Source organism: Heloderma suspectum, chromosome 3 (genome assembly GCF_057233095.1).
Source record: "Heloderma suspectum isolate Gila_16-S chromosome 3, 16-S_ref, whole genome shotgun sequence".
Lineage (NCBI taxonomy): Eukaryota > Metazoa > Chordata > Lepidosauria > Squamata > Helodermatidae > Heloderma > Heloderma suspectum.
This window is the reverse complement of record NC_139460.1, coordinates 320,571,691-320,592,021: the sequence shown is the minus strand read 5'-3', so window position 1 is coordinate 320,592,021 and position 20,331 is coordinate 320,571,691. Positions and strand designations below refer to the sequence as shown.

At 49.1% G+C, this 20,331-nt stretch overlaps 1 protein-coding gene across 1 annotated transcript in view; it reads left to right on the top strand.

The window, feature by feature from the left end:
• EEF1AKMT4 (EEF1A lysine methyltransferase 4) overlaps positions 1-14,444 on the top strand; it is a 36,127-nt gene extending 21,683 nt beyond the window's left edge. The window contains exon 3 of the mRNA XM_084847649.1: positions 11,390-14,444. Coding sequence (XP_084703775.1) covers positions 11,390-11,677 — 288 coding nt within the window. The 3' untranslated portion in view covers positions 11,678-14,444. The remainder of the gene's footprint in view (positions 1-11,389) is intronic.
• Positions 14,445-20,331: the final 5,887 nt, after the last annotated feature.

Genomic DNA, 20,331 nt, shown 5'->3' with positions numbered 1-20,331 from the left:
GGAAACAAACTGAGGCAGCCCGTGCATACTGGCATCCGTTGCATTGTCTTTCATTAATTAGCCTGAACACGGAATCTGAGTTGATATGATGCAGAATGTGGACAGTGACTCAAAGCTTGACTTTTTTGTCTCCCCCCTCATTCTTCGATATGATCCTTCTAACTATTTCCACAACAAGAGCTGACATCACATATGCCGAGAACATGTATCTGGACCTGGAAATCTTGCCCGTTAAATCCTTTTACTGTTGTTGTTGGCTGGGTGGGGTGGGGGGATGTCTCTGGTTATTCTCTGGTGAGAGGGAGACACTCTGTGTAGTATGCTCCATACTCTCTAGTTTTTATTGTTTCCCATGTTTCAGGGCTGAGGCCCTAACTGTGAGACCAGCTTTGGGGGTGAGCCCTCCTAAATTCTAGGCCCATTCCTTGGGAGCATCAAAGCCTCCTCCACTGAACCTGAGCCCTCAGCTGAGCCCGACCAGGTTCCCTGCTGCCTGTCAGCATGTGAGATGGGAGTCAGAGTCGGGGGGGGGGCATGACCTGGGCTTCCTCCCTCCCCCCAATCATGGGGTTCTCTTGTGCCTCTTCTGGTTTGGCATCTTCATTCTGATAGAGGGGGGAATACTTGCACAGCCCACCCAAAGTGGTCATTTCCAGAACCTAACAGTTGGAATGCCATAGAAGGAGGGATGAATCGGTGAAGATCTTTTTGGGACAGGAGAAGGAGAGCATCAGAGCCTCCAAAGCCGCTCCGGTATTTTCTCTTGGACCAAGATGGCCTCTTGCCTCTCACTGGCTTTATTCTCTCCTCCCATCCCCCAAGTCACTCTTCAGTGTGTCGCACGCTAAGGTGCAAAATTTCTGTTCTCTTTTCCCCACCCTCCCCAAACACTGCCACCACCAAAAAAAGACCCAGTTTGAATCGCCCTGTTGCCATGGCGATGCCTCTCTGTCATAAAGCGGCTGCTTGCAGATGGCAGTAATTTGGGCAGAGGACTTCGTTTCTAGTGAAGAGCGCCTTGGACCAGTTTCCGTTGAATGCAGCTGGGTGGGGGTCAGTGGGTAAGAATTGCACAGTTTAGGGATGCTCACGCTCCCCCCTGGGGAAGCTCCTGCAGTCCTTGCCACTAGGCCTGTGGGATTTTGGCTGGGAAGGGAAACGTGCTGTGTCTTTTTGTCTTCCCACTCCACCCCTTCCTCGGTTGTCTGGCTTTCCCTCTTTTCTCCCTAGTTCCATCTCATTAGCTTAGCGAGTCTCTCTCTCTCTCTCTCTCCCCCCCCCCGTCTTCTCCCCCAGCCCCCAAGTTCTGACCGGCTCATTGTCCCTGTTTCCATGGAAACGCTCCTCCGTATTGACTGGGCCCCAGCATTGCAATAGGGATAGGCGATGCCTCTGGGCCATTATTAATTGGTATGATGTGTCCAAAACAGCGGGTACCCGTATTGAATTTGGCAGTGTGCGTTTTGTTGTGGAGGTGGAGGAGCAGGGGAAGCAGGGGGTTGGGAATTGCTGCTTGTCGTGTGTTTTGGGGGCGGTGGGGGTGGAGAGAGGGTAGCTAATGCTCCCCCCCCCCCGCTGCATCTTTCTCCAAAGTCTTCTTGCAGTGTCTCATTCTTGCATCTCTATTTCCAAGGCAGCCTGGGGGTGAGGGTGGGGGGCAGGTAGACACATGATTGGGGGAAGAGCTTGACTGATGTCAGCTCCCACCAGGGTTGGCTTCGTGTGCCTGGGGCAAGCGCCCACTGCAGCCAGGGACTCCAGAGCAGCCGGGGTCATTTTGCCTTGACTGGGAGGAGGCAGTTCCCTGTCTCCTCTCCCTCTGATCCCCTGCCTGCTTTTTGTGGGTGATTCCATGGGTCAGTCTCCCTCTCTCTCATTCTCTCCCCCCCCCTGCTGCCCTTGGGGAGTTCTGTCATGTGGAGGTGGCACACCCCATGTGTGTCTCTGGCAGAATCATAGAATAGCAGGGTTGGAAGGGTCCTATAAGACTACTGAGTCCAACCCCTTGCTCAATGCAGCAATCCAAGTTAGAGCATCCTTGACAGATGTCTGTCCAGCTTCACTTGAATGCCTCCAGTATGGGAGAGCCCACCACCTCCCTAGGGAATTGGTTCCATTGTCATATTGCTCTACCAGTCAGGAGGCTTTTCCTGATGTTCAGCCGGAATCTGGCTTCCTGTCACTTGAGCCCATTATTCCGTGTCCTGCACTCTGGGATGATCGAGAAGAGATCCTGGCTTTCCTCTCTGTGACACCCTTTCAAGTACTTGAAGAGTACTATCCTTTCTCCCCTCAGTCTTCTCTTCTCGAGGCTAAACATGCCCAGTTCTTTCAGTCTCTCCTCATAGGGCTTTGTTTCCAGTCCTGTGAGGAAGTGGACAAGGGATCGATTCTTCCCTCCAATGGAAAAGTGGGCAGCATGGGCTTCCTGCGCCCAGGTGCCAGACCCTCTTTACTGAGCCTTGGCCGCTCTGTGTTGGCTCCCTGCACCACTGCATTGAACGCACTTGCCCCCTTCATAGAGCCATCTCCCTTGCCAGCTGCCTGGTGGCATCCCCGGTTGGCCTCTGCTGTGGAGCAGGAGAGGCAGCCCGCACAGTCACTGGACACGCAGATAGGCGTTTTTGGTGTGCTTCCATTTTCCTCGGAGCTAGTCAACCGGGCTGCGGTGACAGAGCTATTTAAAATTATTCTGGGATCTCTGCTCCCGTTCAGCTGGCTCCAGAGAGAGGCGGGGAGGGATGGGCTACTTCTAGCCACGGGGCCACAGGGTTTTGGGGTACAAGTGAGAAACGGACTATTGTTTGGGATGAGGAGCTTCTCCACCATTCCCCCTCCCAATTCATGGTGCCATAAGTCACCTTCCCCAGGAGGTCTTTGGGACATTCCCTTAGTCACAATGCTCTATTACATCCTTCACCAACCAGACGCCGTCCAGATGCCGTCTGGAAGGTGCCTGGTTGAGGAAGGCTGCCATATTATGTAACTAAGCCAAAGTATGTGTAATTGAAATAATTGTGCATTCTTCCCCCTCCATTCTTACCACCACCCTTCCTCAGTTATTCCCGTGTGTCTATTTTAGGTTGTAAACCCCCTGACATGAGGACCTGTCAAACGATTTTTTTTTAAAGTACATGGATGGTGTTATATAAAGAATAAATCATAATAGTTGGAGAGTAGATGCTCTGAAGAAAGGTGCCTGTAGAACTCCAGGAGACTGGAACAATCTACACCTGACAAATGAGGTGAGGCTGTACCACTTCAACCTACACTGGGGTTGGGGAGATTATAAGATTTTTGAATACCTATATGAAAAGCTCCCACCACTAGCAAACTTGCACATCAGAGAGAGAGTCTTAGAGCAGCTGTCTCCCTGATGTGTCAGCTTGCTACATGCTTGGAGCCTTTTTATGTGTGTCGAAAAATACGACGCTTCTGCCTACAGTGTGAAGTTGTACAGTCCAAAATTCTAGCACCTCATTCTGCTTTAGTTCACATGTGGAGGTGGAAGCCTTCATCTGGGCTATACCATTTCAGATTGCAGGTAGAAGGCATGCGTGATTGGATGCTCTTCTGAATAGAAAACAAGCAACTTGAATCATAGAATCATAGAATAGTAGGGTTGGAAGGGGCCTACAAGGCCATCGAGTCCAACCCCCTTGAGTCTAAGGCTAGGCTAGATCCCTTCTCCCTGACATGCTAACCTTCTGTCTACAGGGAATTTTTAGTTTTTTTGGGGGGTAGGTAGGGAGCATTCAGTAATGCAAGCTTCAATCTGCTGTAATCTGAATTGCTACAGCCCAGATGCAGGTCTGCCACCTCAGTGACAACTAGGCCTCTGGGTACGATGTTGATAGGTAGACCCAGAGCTAAATGGATCAGCTGCCTCTTGGTTTGTGAATCTTGGCTTCATACAGCAACCCCAAGTTCTGAGAGAAAACAATGCGTATTCTGGAGCCGCTGCCCCTAGGAGCAATGCGCTTTTCCATTTGGCCTCCTTGTTCTCTCCCCCCTCCCCGCTTAGATGGTCCCCCAGAGACTCTGCAGTAGCTGTCAGTTGGCAAAGTTCCATGCAGCTGTCTCTAAGCAACAGCCTTCGCTGTTCCGTTAACTGCAGGCTGCACTGGCAGGGGTGGGGGTATCCTACTGGATCCTGCTCAGTGGGGGTGATGGGCCTGCTTCGGCTCTGTCATCTATTCCTCTCCACCATTTTTGCCTTGTGTGTTTGTGTGTGAAATAAACCTGGTTCACGGTGGGCGGCATGCGCCTCTCCATTCCTGCAGTTAGACTTGGGTGCTTCTTTGTCCCCCACCCCTTCCACAATCTGCCCTGTTTATTGTCCCGTGTCATCAGTTTCCATTGGAATATCACAACCCCTGAACTCTATTCCAACTCCATTTGTCTCATTAATGCACGCACCCCTTGCTCAACCTCTACACAAGCATGGATGATGTCGCTTGACCTTCGGTTGTTTCTGAAGGCTACAGTTTGCCCACCTCCCCTAATCTCCCCCTATCCTTTAAATCGTCCTACCTGGACACTTTCCTTGTAAAGAGAAGAGTTGGTTTTGAGTCCAGCAGGCTAAGAGCCTTTCTCTGACACGCGTGGGTTTGTGAAGCCTTCTTTGGCTTGCAGCATCTCTGCTTTTGGCTGAGGCTCGTGCTCTCTTTCCCTGCACATCACTTCTCTCTGTCTGCCTTTTGGCTTTTGCCGTCTCATAGCCTCACTTGCTCCCGGAGCTCCATGAGATGGACCTACCAGGAAAAAGCAACCAGAATGATCGCGGGAGCTAGAACAACTCCCCTATGACGAAAGGTTACAGTGTTTGGGGCTATTTAATTTAGAAATAAGGCATGTAAGGGGGAACATAATAATGCTGCATAAGTTAGGCATGCTGCAGAGGAAGTGGGTAGGGAGAAGTTCTTCCCTCTTCAGCACAGTACTAGAACCCGAGATCATCCAAAGAAGTGGAATGATGGGAGATTCAGACAAAAGGAAGGATTTCTTCACACAGTGCATAGTTAACCTGTGGAATTCACTACCACAAAATGTAGTGTTGGCCACCAACTTGGGTAGTTTTAAAAGGGGATTATACAAATGCATGCATGGGAGATAAGGCTATCAATCGCTATGAGTCATGATGGGTATATGCTACCTTGAGGATCAGAAGCACTGTGCCTCTGAATACCGGTCACTGGAGAACAGCAGTAGGACAGGTCTATTGCTGTCTTGTCCTGGTTGTGGGCTTCCCAGAGGCATCTGTTTGGCCACTGTGGGAAACAGGATGCTAGATTAGATAGGCCTCTGATTGGATCCAGCAGGGTTCTTCTTTCCCCCACACCAGGTACCAGATTATAGAATTCACCATCATAAGCTGTCATGATGACCAGTAGTTTACAAGATGGCTTAAAATAAACAAAAAAGATCGGAGAAATTAAACAGGTATTAGCCGCAGCCAGTAAATGGAGCTACTGAGCAGCCCTATTCACAGGCAGTGTACCCCTGGGTGCAAACAGTGGAGAGCTATTGCCTTACTTGTGAGCGTCCCAGAAGCATCTATCAGGTTGCGATTGGGAAGAGAAAGCTGAATTAGACAGGCCTCCTGATCCCCCAGGGCTCTCTTAGGAGGGATCAAATCAGTATGAGGCTGAAGAAGGCTAAGTATGTATCTGTCATTTATCTGTCAACCTTCCTGCAAGGAGTTCAGGGTAACACGCATGGGGCTGTTCCACCTTATCCCCACAACAGCCCTGTGAGGTAGTTAGGCTGGGAGAGCGTTGTCCAGTTTTGTGAAGTTGTAATGGCTGTTGCGATACCTTCCTCCTGCCCCTGTGACTTCAGTCCTGCTGCATTTTCCTATGCCAGGGACACCTACTAAGTTCTACACCCCATTGTATCCTGTTTCTCCCCCTTCCATACTTCCTTCCTCAACGGTATGCACTGAGTCTGTGTAGCACCGTAAGTGTTGGACTGTTCTGTACTTCTCATCCTGGCCCTAGTCTTCTGCTGCTGCAAAGGAAGTCAGATGAATAAGTCTTCTAGGGGAAGGATGGAGATACCATAGCTGAGTGATAGATCCATATGCTTTGCATGCAGGAGGTTCCATTAAAAAAGGGATCATGTAACAGATAATGCCTGAGACCCTGGAAAGCCACTGCCAGTCAGAAGAGAGCAGGCGGCCTTTGGGGGCCTGTTGATGCATTTGGCAGTTTGAGAAACTGTCCTGGGTGCTGCTGCAAAATGGCTGCTATTGGAGGAGTGGTTAGCCACAAAGGATAACCTGCCCCAAAGACCGAGTACAAGGCAGAGGTCTGAGCCCCGGCACGTTGAACAACTTTGAACTCATGGATTTCAGCCCCACCAGAAACCTGTTTCACAGAAGGCAAACTTTTTCTCTACCCACCCCCTCTGCCAGCCAACTCATTTTCCCCCATCTCTTTTTCCCTCACGCCCTGGATCGCCACCTGCATGTGCACTCTCTCTGTGATGTGCATGCACACATCCTGTGTATCTATTATGCATGTATGCATACACAGAGATCCCTCCCTTCTCTTTCTGACTGCAAACACATGAAGAACCGCACTCACTCTTTTTCAGGGTCCCTCCAAAATCCCTCTTAAACTCTCTCTCTCCCTTTCTCTTTCTCACATGCATACAAGCACAGAGCCCTCCCTAACCCTCAAGATTGCTTCCAGCTGGCTTTCCCTAGCTCCCACTGGCTTTCTGCTGCATTCCCTAACCCCTCTTTGCTGGCTTCCTGCTGGCTTCCCATATCACGCCTCCCCTCCCCCCAAGCTGGTTTAACACTGCTCTCCCTAGCACCCTGCTGGTATCTTTAGCGCTGTCCCCCCCACCCCACCCCAAGCCTTTCAGTCAGGCGTCCCTGTTTCTTTTTTCCCTTCTTTTTGTTGCCACTGGCTGGGCGCACTGCAGAGGAAAGCGTTGGTCTACAGCTGTCCACCATCTTCATTTCCTAAGAATGTCTCTGAGCCCCATGCGTGTTCCAGAGGCATTCATGGGAAATAAAGGTAGCAGCGGCTGGAGGCTCTCACTTTGTTTTGAAGCAATCCCAGCTGTCAGTTAAACAAGGGGTTATTAAAAAAAAGCAGGAGAGGTAGGGCACCCCAGTGGGCACCAAGGCTGGTTTCTGGAGGTGCCCTGGGGCCCATGGACACCACGGTGCCTACTCCTGGAATAGACAGCACTGGGCCGCCGACGCACAAATAATCTAACCTGGTACATGGCAGCTTCCATTGGACTAGCTGGATCTTGGTCTTCTTTTGTTCCTTGTCAGCTGCCACGTCCTGATTTTCAAGCCTGGGGCACCCATCATGCTGAGTATTCTACAGACTAGGGTCCCAGTCCAGTCGAAGTCCTGTCTGTGTCACTTAAGCCAGCGGTCCCCAACCTTTTTGACACCAGGGACCAGTCTCGTGGAAGACAATTTTTCCATGGACCGGGGGGGATGGTTTTGCTGGCGGACTTCCAGCCGCTGGGACGCAAATGGCATCCGTGTAGCGGACGCCATTTGCGTCCCTATTCTTTGCAGTAATCAGCTATGTAAAGATTTATGTGGCCTATTACTTGAAGAACAGGGACGCAAATGGTGTCAGCGTATTTTGCGTCCCAGCGGCCGGGCTGCAGAAAGGCCCACTTTCTCTCTCTTCCCAGGCTGCAGAAAGGCCCCCTCTTCTTTCTCCCCTGTGCTCCATTCTAAGAGGACTGTTCCAGCCTTCCGCTACAGGATGTTCTGGTTAACCGGTGAGTCATGAAGAGATGAAGGGCATTCAATCCCCACCTGTCACAGGGGGCCCCAGGCAGCAGAGTGCGGGGGTGTTTCCTGGCTCTGCTGGGTCGGCTGCTTGCACCGGCAGGAGCTGCTCAGCAGAGTGTTGGGGGGAGAGGGGGGGAGGAGCCAAGCGAGCCCAAGTGCTGGCGGCTGAGACCCAGTGGCGGAGTTAGCATGCCGAGCACGCCGGCACTGGCCGTAAATGCCTTTGACTTTGGATAAAGCCAAGCAAGAAAATTGATGTTCTTTTCCATCCTATTAGCAAGAGCTTAGTTCCAGCGAGGAGAAAATGATGATTAAAAGGGTCAAGTCCACTCGGCTTCAAACAAGCCGTACCTTGGACATAGTGTCTCTTTAAGATCTTGGCTCAGGAATGTTCTGGTGGGGTGGGGAAGACAGTAGGGAGCTGTGGAAACTGGGATGCATGTTGAACAAGGGTGAAAGTGGGGTGCCTTGTTTCTTCTCTGGACTGCCCGTACTAGTGGAGGTGCCTCGGGAAGCGGAGATGCCTTTATTGCTAGAGTCTGTTTTGGGGAGTGGCTGTAGCTCAGCGGGGAGCGTCTGCTTTGCTTTGCATGCAGAAGGTTCCAGGTTCAGGTGATTGGAGAGACCTGGGGTCCCTTGCCTGAGACCCCAGCGAGTCGTCACTTGTCAGCGCTGAGCTAGTTGGACCAATGATCCGTCTTGGCAGAAGGCAGCTTCACCGCTTCACCAGAATCTGTGCTTATTGGTCAGTGGCTCGGGGGTGGGCGTGATGAAAGAACATTGCTGTCCTGCTGGATCAGGCCAGGAGTTCATATTCTGCTTCCAACAGCAGCCAGTCAGATACATCATGAAGGCAATGACCTTCCCCTGAATTATTCTCCCCTAGCACTGGAGGTAGGCTGCCTGTGTACCCTGATGTTCCATGCTGGGACTTGGGCCAACATGAATATTGGGGTGGAGAGGGGTTGGCACTGTGGAGTGCTGTGTTAGCAGAGCTGCTGGCTGGCTGTGTCTGGTGGGGGGCCCTTGCAGTCCTTGGTGGCAGTACATTTTTGCCAAGGCATATATGCAGGAAGAGGTATGAAGGAAGCAGTCCACAGATGATCAGAGTGCCAAGTTGATTGGGACAAGACAGGGAAGAAGGCTGGAGTGGTGAGTAAGGGCCAGTGTGCTCCACTGGGAGAAGGATGCTGAGGTTGGATCTGATCTGTGTGGCGTAAGGTCCTGCTTCAGCCCTAGATGGGCCATGAATCTGGTCCCAGGTACACCAGAACCCTAGACAGCCCACCCACCCATCCATCCATCCCTTGATCCATCTTGCTCACCAATTCCCAAGGCAACGCCACCTTGTCCCTTCCTTTTATTTTGATGGCTCCATTGCTTACCACTATCCAGCTCCACCCATTGCCAGCTGCTTTGCCAGACCCAGGAGAGGAAACCCTTGGTGTTGCCCAAGAACTGCCTAATGAGTAATGACCACTCTGTATGTTGGAAACCACTGGAGAGCGCATTGTGCAGCTACTGGATGACTACTGAACAGGATTTTTCCTTGCCTTAGAAGTCCCAAAGCAGCTGGAAGAGGCCAACGTTCAACTGGATTGGAGGGGAAGATACAATGCCAACAGGGCGTGTGCAGTACTTCAGGACAAGATCCTGCCCCACAGAGTTTACAGTCTGAAGTTTGACAGTGGGGAGAAGACAGAGTGGAGGGTAAGGGTGGACAGGCCAGGGTAGCGAGGTGGACGTGAGCTACTAGTAATCCTGAGCATGTATGTAGTGCCTTCGGATGGTCACTACAATTCACATACATGATCTCAGTCGTCCTTACTCAGCCTTATGAAGTAGGCCGGTGCTGTCATCACCATATAACAGGGGCTGAAAATATGGGCTTGCTTTTGGCCACCTGGAGAAATTATGGCAGAGGCGAGGTGTGAACTGGAGACACCCTCAACTGCTATGCTAAACTATATTTAGGTTTCATTTCTGCTGGACGTGAAGAGTGAGGGTGCCTGTTTTGGCAGTCACTTGGACCAGCCATCTCCAACTTGGCGCCCTGCAGATGTGTTGGGCTACAACTTGAGAACATAAGAAGAGCCCTGCTGGATCAGACCAAGGGTCCATCTGGTCCAGCATTCTGTTCACACAGTGACCAACCAGCTGTCGACCAGAAATCCGGAAGCCGGACACGAGCGCAACAGCACCCTTCCTCCCATGTTCCCCAGAAACTGGTATACATAGGCATACTGCCTCTGGTACTGGAGGTAGCATATAAGCACTAGGACTAGTAGCTGTCGATAGCCTTCTCCTCCAGGAATTTGTCCAGTCCCCTTTTAAAGCCAGCCAAAGTAGTGGCCGTCACTTCTACCATGGCCAGTGGCCATTCTGGCTGGGAGTGGTGGGAGCTGCAGTCCAGCACACCTGGAAACCACCGGGTTGGGGAAGGCTTAGCTAGGCCTTCTCTTATCACTTAGTATACGTGTGTACATGCATACACATGCACATGGAAGCTGCCTTGTACCACCTCAGACCACTGTTCTGTCTAGCTCAGCAACATCTGCAAAGCGGTGTGTGGATCCTATGGTCCTCCAAATGTTGGGCTGTGACTCCCATCCTACTTGACCATTGGCCATGCTGGCTGGGGCTCATGGGAGGTGAAGTCCAACCAACATCTGGAGGGCCACTGGTTTCCCACCCCTGCTCTATCTTAACTGGCAGTGGCTATCCCAGGTTTTATAATGTACAAAGGAGCAAAATTATACACACAAAATTGAAAGTATAAACTGTTTACTTCAAATGTATGTGTAGTGTATTTACACCCAGAAACCCACATATACATACCATATGTCAGGTACATGACAGTACTAAAAGGACAGAAAATATCAAACTAAGGGTATCATGGCACACTGTACACGTTGTGTCTCAATTTAACCAATATATAACAAGAACATGTACCTAGAATCTATATGTAATGTGTACACATCCTTATGGTTAAACTCATATGCACAACAATGAGGGAAGCAATCCCCTGGGTTGGTAATGCTCCTCTGGACCTACCTCTTAGCCCCTGGCAAGGCCAGCTGTGCTGATGCAGTGACTTTGGAAGAATTGCATCTGATGAAGTGGAGTCTGGTTGACGAAAGCTTATGCTGCGATAAATTGGTTGGTCCTTAAGGTGCTACAGGACTCCTTTTTGTTCTTGGAGGAATTGGTATCTTTCACCTTCGTCTACTCATCAGAGTAATGGTATTGCCAGGACAAATGGGTGACGGATGATTGACCAATACACAAAAAATGAGGTGTATAAATAATACCAGGGAGCCGCTGTGGGCAGGGGAACGTTTTCACGGCCTCTTGCCACTTGAGTCTTTACTATGATGCAAACACACAGAGTGCACCAATGTCTGAGCCAAAGTTAGATGCTTTCAAGGCCATATATATTTAAGCGATTTCTTTGTAGCCATGAGGACTAGAAACTTGATACAGTTTTGCCCAAAACAGAGTGGTAGTAGTGGGAGCTGTGTGGGTCAGTGACTTGGAGTGGGGGGAGGGGGAGAAGTAAGGGTGACCCTAGCCTAGCAAAGAGTCTTCTGTAACGTTGTCCTTCTTTTCTCCCAGGTCAGCAGAGTCTTACAGCCAGGTGGGCGGTTCATCTCCATCACTTTTGCCCAGCCACACTTCCGCAAGCGCCACTATGCGCAGCCTGACTATGGCTGGTCCATCCGACATATCCCCTACGGCAGTGGCTTCCACTACTTCCTCTATGTCATGACGAAGGGCGAGGAGCTGTCCCCTTCAGACCTGGCGCTGGGGCGGAGCCTCCACTTGCGTCCAGCCACTCCCCCCCCCACATGCTACCTCCAGGACGTGGACAGTGAGGATTATCTCTCCACCGTCGAACTGTGAGCTGCAGGGCAAGAATGAGTGTGGGGAGAGGGGCCCGTGGAAAGCCTGCTGCTCAGCTGCCAGTGCCAAAGTTCTCCAGGTCACTTTGGGTGATTCCTGCATATTTAATAATGATTTTTTAAAAAAGAAAATCCAGTGCCTTCTCTGCAGTTGGCAACGGGAGCCAATTCCTAGTGGTACTAGATGAGAACGTTTTCTGCCGCCAACTCTGTTGCAGGAAAAGAACATTTTTTTCTCCTCCGAATAGTCTCTTCTGCTTGCGCCTAAGAGCTATGAACCAGTTTGTGGAAAGGGAGGTGGACTGTTAGAATCTCTGGGCTTTTAAAAAAATCTTACCACTGTTCCATGGTTTTTTCTCCCATTTGTAATGCGGTGGTGCTTCGAAGTGTGCTGCCGTTTCCCAGCAGGCCTTGGGATGGCAGGTCTCTCTGAAGATCCAGCGTCTGGAGCTGCCTTCTCTGCCATCTTTGGGGCTTGGAGTGGTTTTATTCTCTCCCACTGACTTCTAAAATGACAGCCACCACACCCAAATATGGGTATTTTCTCTGGCTTTGTGGTCCTGGCTATGATAACGGCAGGATAAGGCCCGGGACAATTCTGTCTGTCTGACTTCCTCTCACACACACTGTTGAGTTCCTATCTGCAAATACTCTGTCTAGAGTATTCCACGAAAATATCTCAAATTCTACTACCTATGCTTTGTTTTGGTTTCATGTTTTGTGTTGAATATTTTTTGTGCCAAACCTAGGAGTCACCAGATTGGGTGGGCTGTGTCACATACTAGGAAAGGGGAATCAGATTTAATGTATCTAGGAGGAAGGGGCTGCTGTTGCTGAAATAACTGTGTAGCAGATGGAATTGCGGTAGATGTAGTTTGTTTAGCAGGAGTGAAAAGCTGTAACTCCTTGAATTCTCTCTACTATACAATTAATAAAGGTACAGGACTCCTGCATCCCCTTTGCATCTGGTCCTAGCTTTGTGAAACAGTATTGTGCCAAGGAATTAATAAGGATGGGACATGGTCAGATGCTGTTGTTGGTTTTGGTATGGAGAGGGAAACGGTATGCTAAAAAACGCATTTAAATCCATCTGGTTTCCGAACACTTAATATGAGTTCTCACTACACTTTTAGTTTGATTGTGATCATGATGGCCTAGAACCTTTCCCTCCTTAAAACAAACAAACAATGCACATTGTGCCAGTATTTTTCAGATGTAGGGTACACTCCTGGGGAAGGCAAATCAGATTTAAGGTAGCCATCCATGTGAATGTTATTCTCTGGTTCAGGGCTAGTGAAGACAATCTTGGCTGAATTCAATATAGGTAGCATTGGGCACTGAATTCAGTGTCCTGAGAACGTTGGTTCTCATTGTTTTTAACAGCACAGTCCTATGTTTCTACTCAGAAATAAGCTCCATTGAGTTCAACAAGGCCTTTTCCCCAGGTGCTGAGCTTAGCAAACCTGAAAGCAAATTTTGCTAAATAAGAGAGCCTGCAAATTTTGCTTATTTTGGATGACTTCTATAGAAGTTGCAGGGTTCCGCTTTTCTCGTGTTATCTTGGCCCAGAACATCATGATGTTAGCACCAAGGCCCTAGCATCCTGAACGTAAGTTTGCAATCAGGTACAGAGGAGCTAAAATAACCCCCAAGAACCAGCTGGGGTCAGTATTTCAGGGCAGGCTCAAGCCCAGCTTGTGGATTCAGGGCAGGAAGGAACCAAGGTTCTGAAACAAGGAGGGAAATGCAGTTCAGGGAAAAGTAACTCTACATGGGCAAACCAGACTACTATGGGAACTTCTGCTTTTGCAGGGGCTGTTGAGAGGCTGTGCCTGGGGCAAGCCAGTCATTTCCAGCTGTGTCCTCATTCCAAGCCAGGGACCAGAGCTAAGTGATTCCTGACAGGTGGTGGCTTGCAAGCTCCCTGCCCCTTGGCACCTCACTGCAGCTCTGCAGAGGCCGAGGGCAGGCTGCGCACAACTCGGCAGCCCGGGCACGCAAAGGGCATCTGTGTCAAAGAGCACTATGTTCAGCCGCTTCCTGGCAGAGCCCCCACCTCATTACCTCTGTTCCCACCCCCTCCGTTCGTTAATTTTGGAGGAAGTCCAGCTCTGCTCCTTGTGGATGTTAATGAAACTGCCAGAGAATCGGTGAATCATTTTAATGCTGTCCATCCATCTTGGACGACGAGGGAGAGAGAGGAAGAGACAGGAATTTGTGTGTGTGTGTGTGTGTGTCAGTCACTCTTTGATGTAGATCTCACAGGAGTGTATATCTGGAGGGGATGGGGAGAAGCAGAGACAGAGCCTTTCTTTTCTGTCCTCTGCCACAAGCAAATAGCTTTAATCCTTTTTCCGTCTCTTGAGTAATTGGGAAGCCCGGTACTAGAGTGGGTTCCCAGTTCTCTCCTTAGGAGTCGTCTTCTCTGCACAAAAGATGTTCATTTACAAACATTCATGTCTGTCCCCCCCCATGCACATAGGATGTCTCCAAATGGAGTGCTTCCTTCTGGCATTTAACCACCACCACCCCGCACAAAGTCCACAAAGTTTACAGTTTGCAAGCTCTAACTAACAGAGATAGTTAGAGTAAAGCAGTGATATTTGCAATGGCATCTGTGATCTCTTCGCAGGCATGCTGCTTTGCTAATACAATTGGTGCAAAGACCCATTGCCTTTGCCTGCTTCCCGTGTCTCTCTCTTAGCAGGGCTGAAAATGTTAATTGATTTAACACCTGACTTTAATTGCAAATTAAAATTGGGATTTTTAATAAGATCTAATCAGAGTTGTCTCCCTCTGTAAGGATGTCCATGGCTGTTGGTACATCCATCTCTCTCTCTCTCTGTCTCTCTCTCTCTCTCTCTCTCTCAGAATGTAAATGCTGCAATTATATAAATGACACAAAGTGCATATCAATGCAGAATACTGAAGACCCAAATTTGCTGCACTTATAATTGCGAAATAAGCTACTTTAAAGCATTGCTGGTATGTGTGATCTGTGTACATCTGTTGATTCAGGCAATGTATTCAAAAATTATTTCTCAATGCAATTATATATTTTATATGCTGTTTAAGCAAGGGTAGGCACTTCTATTTTGATTTTTTTCTGTTTTTACCAAGTTTATTAGCGCTTATTAACCAGATACAGTCAGAAGGACTACCAGTTCAGACCTGAGATGTCTGAATCAGTTCCCAGCCCTCCCATGGATTAATGGCTTTAGCCGAATCATCATCCCTCAACCTTGGTTCCCTGTATGTGAAATGGAATAACAGTGGCCTACCTTGCAGGGTGAAAATAAAATGTGAAGAAACTTGCAAATTGAAAGGGTCATGTAACAGATGTAGGTTTTGAGAGAAAGTGAATATAGGGCTGCTCAGACATTACAAAAAATATTACCCATGTGATTTCTCAAATGTATTGGGGCAAGGGGAAGTTAAAAAAAAAGAAAAGATGTGTACTTGTTTGGGGGAACTCGAGTTGACGCGCTTCCCTTTTACGCACTACAAGGTAGACTGTGGGTTCACTGCATGCCTGCCCTGTACAAGCTAATTTCACAACTATTTTATTCTTGTTATGGAATAAAATTCACTGTCACCCTGCCTATTCAACCTGTATGCAGAACACATCATGCGACGTGCTGGGCTTGATGAATCCAAGGCTGGACTTAAAATCGCTGGAAGAAACATTAACAATCTCAGATATGCAGATGATACCACTTTGATGGCTGAAAGCGAGGAGGAGATGAGGAATCAACCTTATGACAAAGGTGAAAGAAGAAAGTGCAAAAGCTGGGTTGCAGTTAAACCTCAAAAAAACCCCCACAAGATTATGGCAACCAGCTTGATTGATAACTCGCAAATAGAGGGAGAAAATGTGGAGGCAGTGACAGACTTTGTATTTCTAGGTGCAAAGATTACTGCAGACGCTGACTGCAGCCAGGAAATCAGAAGACGTTTACTTCTTGGGAGGAGAAGGGCAGAGATTAAGAGCAGAGACATCACACTGACAACAAAGGTCCGCACAGTTAAAGCAATGGTATTCCCTGTAGTAACCTATGGCTGCGAGAGCTGGACCATAAGGAAGGCTGAGCGAAGGAAGATAGATGCTTTTGAACGGTGGTGCTGGAGGAAAATTCTGAGAGTGCCTTGGACTGCAAGAAGATCAAACCAGTCCATACTCCAGGAAATCAAGCCAGACTGCTCACTTGAGGGAATGATATTAAAGGCTAAACTGAAGTACTTTGGCCACATCATGAGAAGACAGGATACCCTGGAGAAGATGCTGATGCTAGGGAAAGGAAGGCAAAAGGAAGAGGGGCCTACCAAGGGCAAGATGGATGGATGATATTCTGGAGGTGACGGACTCGACCTTGGGGGAGCTGGGGGTGGCGATGGCCGACAGGAAGCTCTGGTGTGGGCTGGCCCATGAAGTCATGAAGAGGCAGAAGCGACTGAACAAAAAACAACAAAAAAGACAGTGCTGGCTTTACATTACTGATTAGGAAAATGCTTGACATGCAGAACCGACCGCTGTGGATCAGTATTAAATATAATTTAAAACAGGCCTAAGGAAACGTTTTCAGCCTAAGGGCTCAATTGGCCCCAGACTGAGATGTTGGTCATGCCATTGGCCAGAGTGGGTGGGGCCACACCTGGCATGTGCTCCACACACACACACACACACACACACACACACCTCCCTTGCCAGCCCCACCTCCTCAGCTGATCCATGCAGATCGGGGGGGGGGGGCATTTTCCCTGCCCAGCGCTGAGCAGGGAAAAGGCCTTATCTCTGATCAGCTGCTGAAGGTGGAGGGATTTCCAAATTAAAGGTAATAAGCTCCAGACAGAAACTTGGAGCAGTAGGGATGAGCAACAATTGAAGATCGAATTTATCCCGCTACTTGCGATGTACCTTTGAACACTTCCCTCCATTTCAATGTACAGTCTGTGTTGATCAACAGACTGCATTCAGCCAAGTTATACTGTAGAAATTAGAAGGGCCCTTTTCCATGCAAATACAAAGAGATAGCAGTGTGACTTAGTGAATCCCCAGAGTTGAATTCAGGAGTCTCTGGGAAAGTAAATGGGGCAGTGCCTGCATTTCTGGGTTATGTTCTTCAGTGCCTAATGCATATAGGGGGAGAAGGAGGGGGCAATTTGCATTGAGTGCATAAACTCACTCAAAAGCCTCCTAATAATGCTTAGCTGGTACAGAAGAAGATTCCTTACTAGATCAGAACAAAAGGCCATCTGGCCTAGGAATGCTGAAGAAATTTCAGACAGACTAAAATGAGCTTGGTCTAAGAATTCTGACCTGCAGAATCCGCTGTGGTGCAGCCCTCTCAGGCTGCACGGAGTCCATGGACTTTCGGGTGTGTTTTTTTTACTTTCCTGAAATTTACGTCTATTTATTCGTAGGAAAATACACATGTTTCTGCTGAGGAGAAGTTGAATGGAATGGGGGACAATATGCTAAATGTTATGTACTAAGATAAAGTATGTAGATTGTTATGAAACCTTTTACGTAACAGCGTATTTTTCCACGTGAGGGAAAAGAATCGCATCTGTCTGTGAGCGGACAAGGCGCCTGACAATCTGCGAAACACAGACGGAGCGGATTTTACACAGTCCGCACATCCCTAATCTGGCCCAACATTCTGCTTCCAGTAGTGACTTGCTGGATGTTTTAAGTACTTGCAGGGTAGGGCCTGAAGGTGTTGGCTTTTTCCTGTTGCTTGTCTTCAGTATCTGGTATGTGGAGGTATACAGTCTCTGAACCTGGGGTTTCTTTTTCGCCACGGGTGGGCAAAAGGTGGATTGGGATCTACTTGTAGCTCTCTTACTGAATTGCAGTTGATCGACATGTGTTTCTGACTTCCAGCTGTTCTTGCGCTCTCCTGAAACAAAGAAAAGGGGGCAGGATAGGAGTGATTTTTTATGTGAAGGGGCTAAGAGCTCAGTTCTGGTAATGAAAACAAATTCCTGCACTGTGGATGTGCTCAGAGGTACCCTTGTCTGCCCCGCTATGTAAGTACAGTTGCTGGGTCTCAGAGATAGGAAAACAATCAAAGTAGATCCCACAAGCCTGAGGTCTGCCTACCCCTGCTTTTAGCTACCATAGCTAATTAGCATCCTTAGATCCATTCTCCCATGAATTTGTCTAATTCTTCTTTAAAACCATCTAAGTCGGTGCCCACCATAACATCTGTGGCAGCAAACTGCATAAGCCAGCCAGCTCCAACCTGTATGGCCACTGGCTGGCTGGAGATTATGGGAGTTCTAGTCCAACACATCTGGAGGCCGCCGAGTTGGGGAAGGCTTAACTGAAGCTTAATCCAGATACAACAGAGGTGAGGGATTCCACTTGTGCTGATGGGGCTACACTCCCCATGAAGATTCAGGCTCGCAGTTTGGGTGTACTTCTGGATTCAGCCCTGAACCTGGATGCCCAGGTCTTGGCGGAGGCCAGGAGTGCGTTCGCACAGGTGAGGCTAGTGCACCCACTGCACCCATCTGATCTGGCCATGGTTGCACATGTCTTAATTACATCCTTTTGGAATACTGTAGTACGCTATGTGGCCTTTGGGAACTGTTCCAAAACTTGAGCTGATCCAGAATGCTTCAGCCAGACTGTTGCCCAGGGCTGGTTAGAGGGAGCACGCAACTCCCTTATTACAGCAGCTTCACTGGCAACTAGTCTGTTTCCAGGCAGCATTCAAAGTGCTGGTTATGACCTATAAAGCCCTCTACAGGTTGGGACCAGGCTACCTGAAAGTCCCACCTTCTCCCAAATGAGTCTGCCTGGTCCTTAAGATCTTCTGTAGAGGCCCTTCTTTTGAGACTGCCACCATCAGAGGTGCGTTTGGAGGCAACACAAGGGAGGGCCTTTTCGGTGGCTGTTCCTTGGCTGTGGAGCTCCCTCCCAAGGGAGGCTAGGTTCGCTCCCTCTCTGTTATCCTTCTGACGGCAGGCAAAGACCACTTTATTCAAAAAGGCATTTGGCCTGTAAGTTGGTCTGTGGGCTGGATGCTGTTTTTATTCTGTAATTGTTATATTTATATTGTATTTCAGTGTGCTTTTTTGTTTTAATCTATTTTACATTGTTTTTGTAAGCCGCCTTGAGTGCCATGTTTTGGTAGAAAGGTGGGGTATAAATGAAATGAATAAATAAAGCTGGGCTAGAAGCAGAATTCAGCAGAATTGGGTTCAAATCCTCATTCAGTTGTGAAGCTGTCTTGTTGACGTTGGGGTAGTTATGATCTCTCAGCCTAAGCTTCCTTGCAGGGTTGTTGTGAGTGTAAAATGGAGAGGGAGGGAACCATGTAAACCACCCTGAGCGCCTTTGATGAAGGGTTGGGGTTTTTAAAAAAGCAATGATAAAATAGCCCCCTGTCGGCTCTCATCCTATTGTGGCTTCACATAGAAGAGCTTCTGCATTTTCTTTCTCTGCCGCTTCTCCTGCCATGGTTTCCTTTGCTGTTCAACCTGAGCCCCCTTCGGGATCATCTGCAAAGCACCTTTCCTTGCTGCTTTATAAGAGCTTGGAAATTTCTGCAGTCATCTGGCTAGTCATCCAGCTGCCTCCCTCCTCCTCTCCTTTTTTTGCCAAAGATGCCACTGCAGCTGCTGAGCTGATGCTGCACCACCAAGAGGAGGTGTGAGGTGCCTGGCCGCCCACACAGTCCTGATCAGAACTATGATGCACCCTAGTCTTCCTATTAGCTCTGCATTACCGGGGGGGGGGGGGGGCGGCGGAGATGACGACTAAGAATCTGTGTGCACAACACCATTAATGTCGCTCATGGCCTAGATTTATCTCTCCTTTTTGGACCGAGCTGGTGGAGGAAATGTATGCCGCACTTTTCAGCTGCCACTTCGGGAGTAGTTGAAGTTAATTAGGTTGGTTCATTTCCCATGTGCTCTCTGGGGATTTGTTGATTCCACGCTGAAGGTTTGCCACAAAAGCTGAGGGAGAGCTTGTTTAAAAACAGGTGGAGGAGTCTCGCCTGAGCTGGGTTGTGATGTCTTTGATGGAAAGAAGCTGGGAGGCCCTACTGGGTGTGAATTTGGGACCCATGGAGTGGGGTTGGGCAGGGCAATCCCTACTGGTGTGATATCTCCAGAGAAGATACCGTGCCGGCTCAGACATTCACCCAGCCCACGCTTGGAAGCAACTGATCGTGCAAATGGTCTTTCTCGAGCGAGCAGACCCATGCTACGGACGGAGGGCTGTAGCGTTGCTACTCTGTATGGCTGAACTCTCTCCTGTTTGAAAAACAAAACCCTGTCCCTGCAGGGAGCAAACAAGTATGTGGGGGAGAAGGATGACTTAAGAGAAGAACCATAACTCACTGGGAGAGCACCTGCTTTGCATGCAGAAGGTCCCAGGTTCAGACCTTAGCACCTCCAGGTCCCAGGTTCAGACCTTAGCACCTCCAGGTCCCAGGTTCAGACCTTAGCACCTCCAGGTCCCAGGTTCAGACCTTAGCACCTCCAGGTCCCAGGTTCAGACCTTAGCACCTCCAGGTCCCAGGTTCAAACCTCAGCACCTCCAGTTCGAAGGACCCAGTCGCAGGTGCTAAGAACTTAAGAAGAAGCCAAGCAAAGGGCTGGATGTGCCTGTCAGGGTGGACACTGAGCCCATAGAATCCC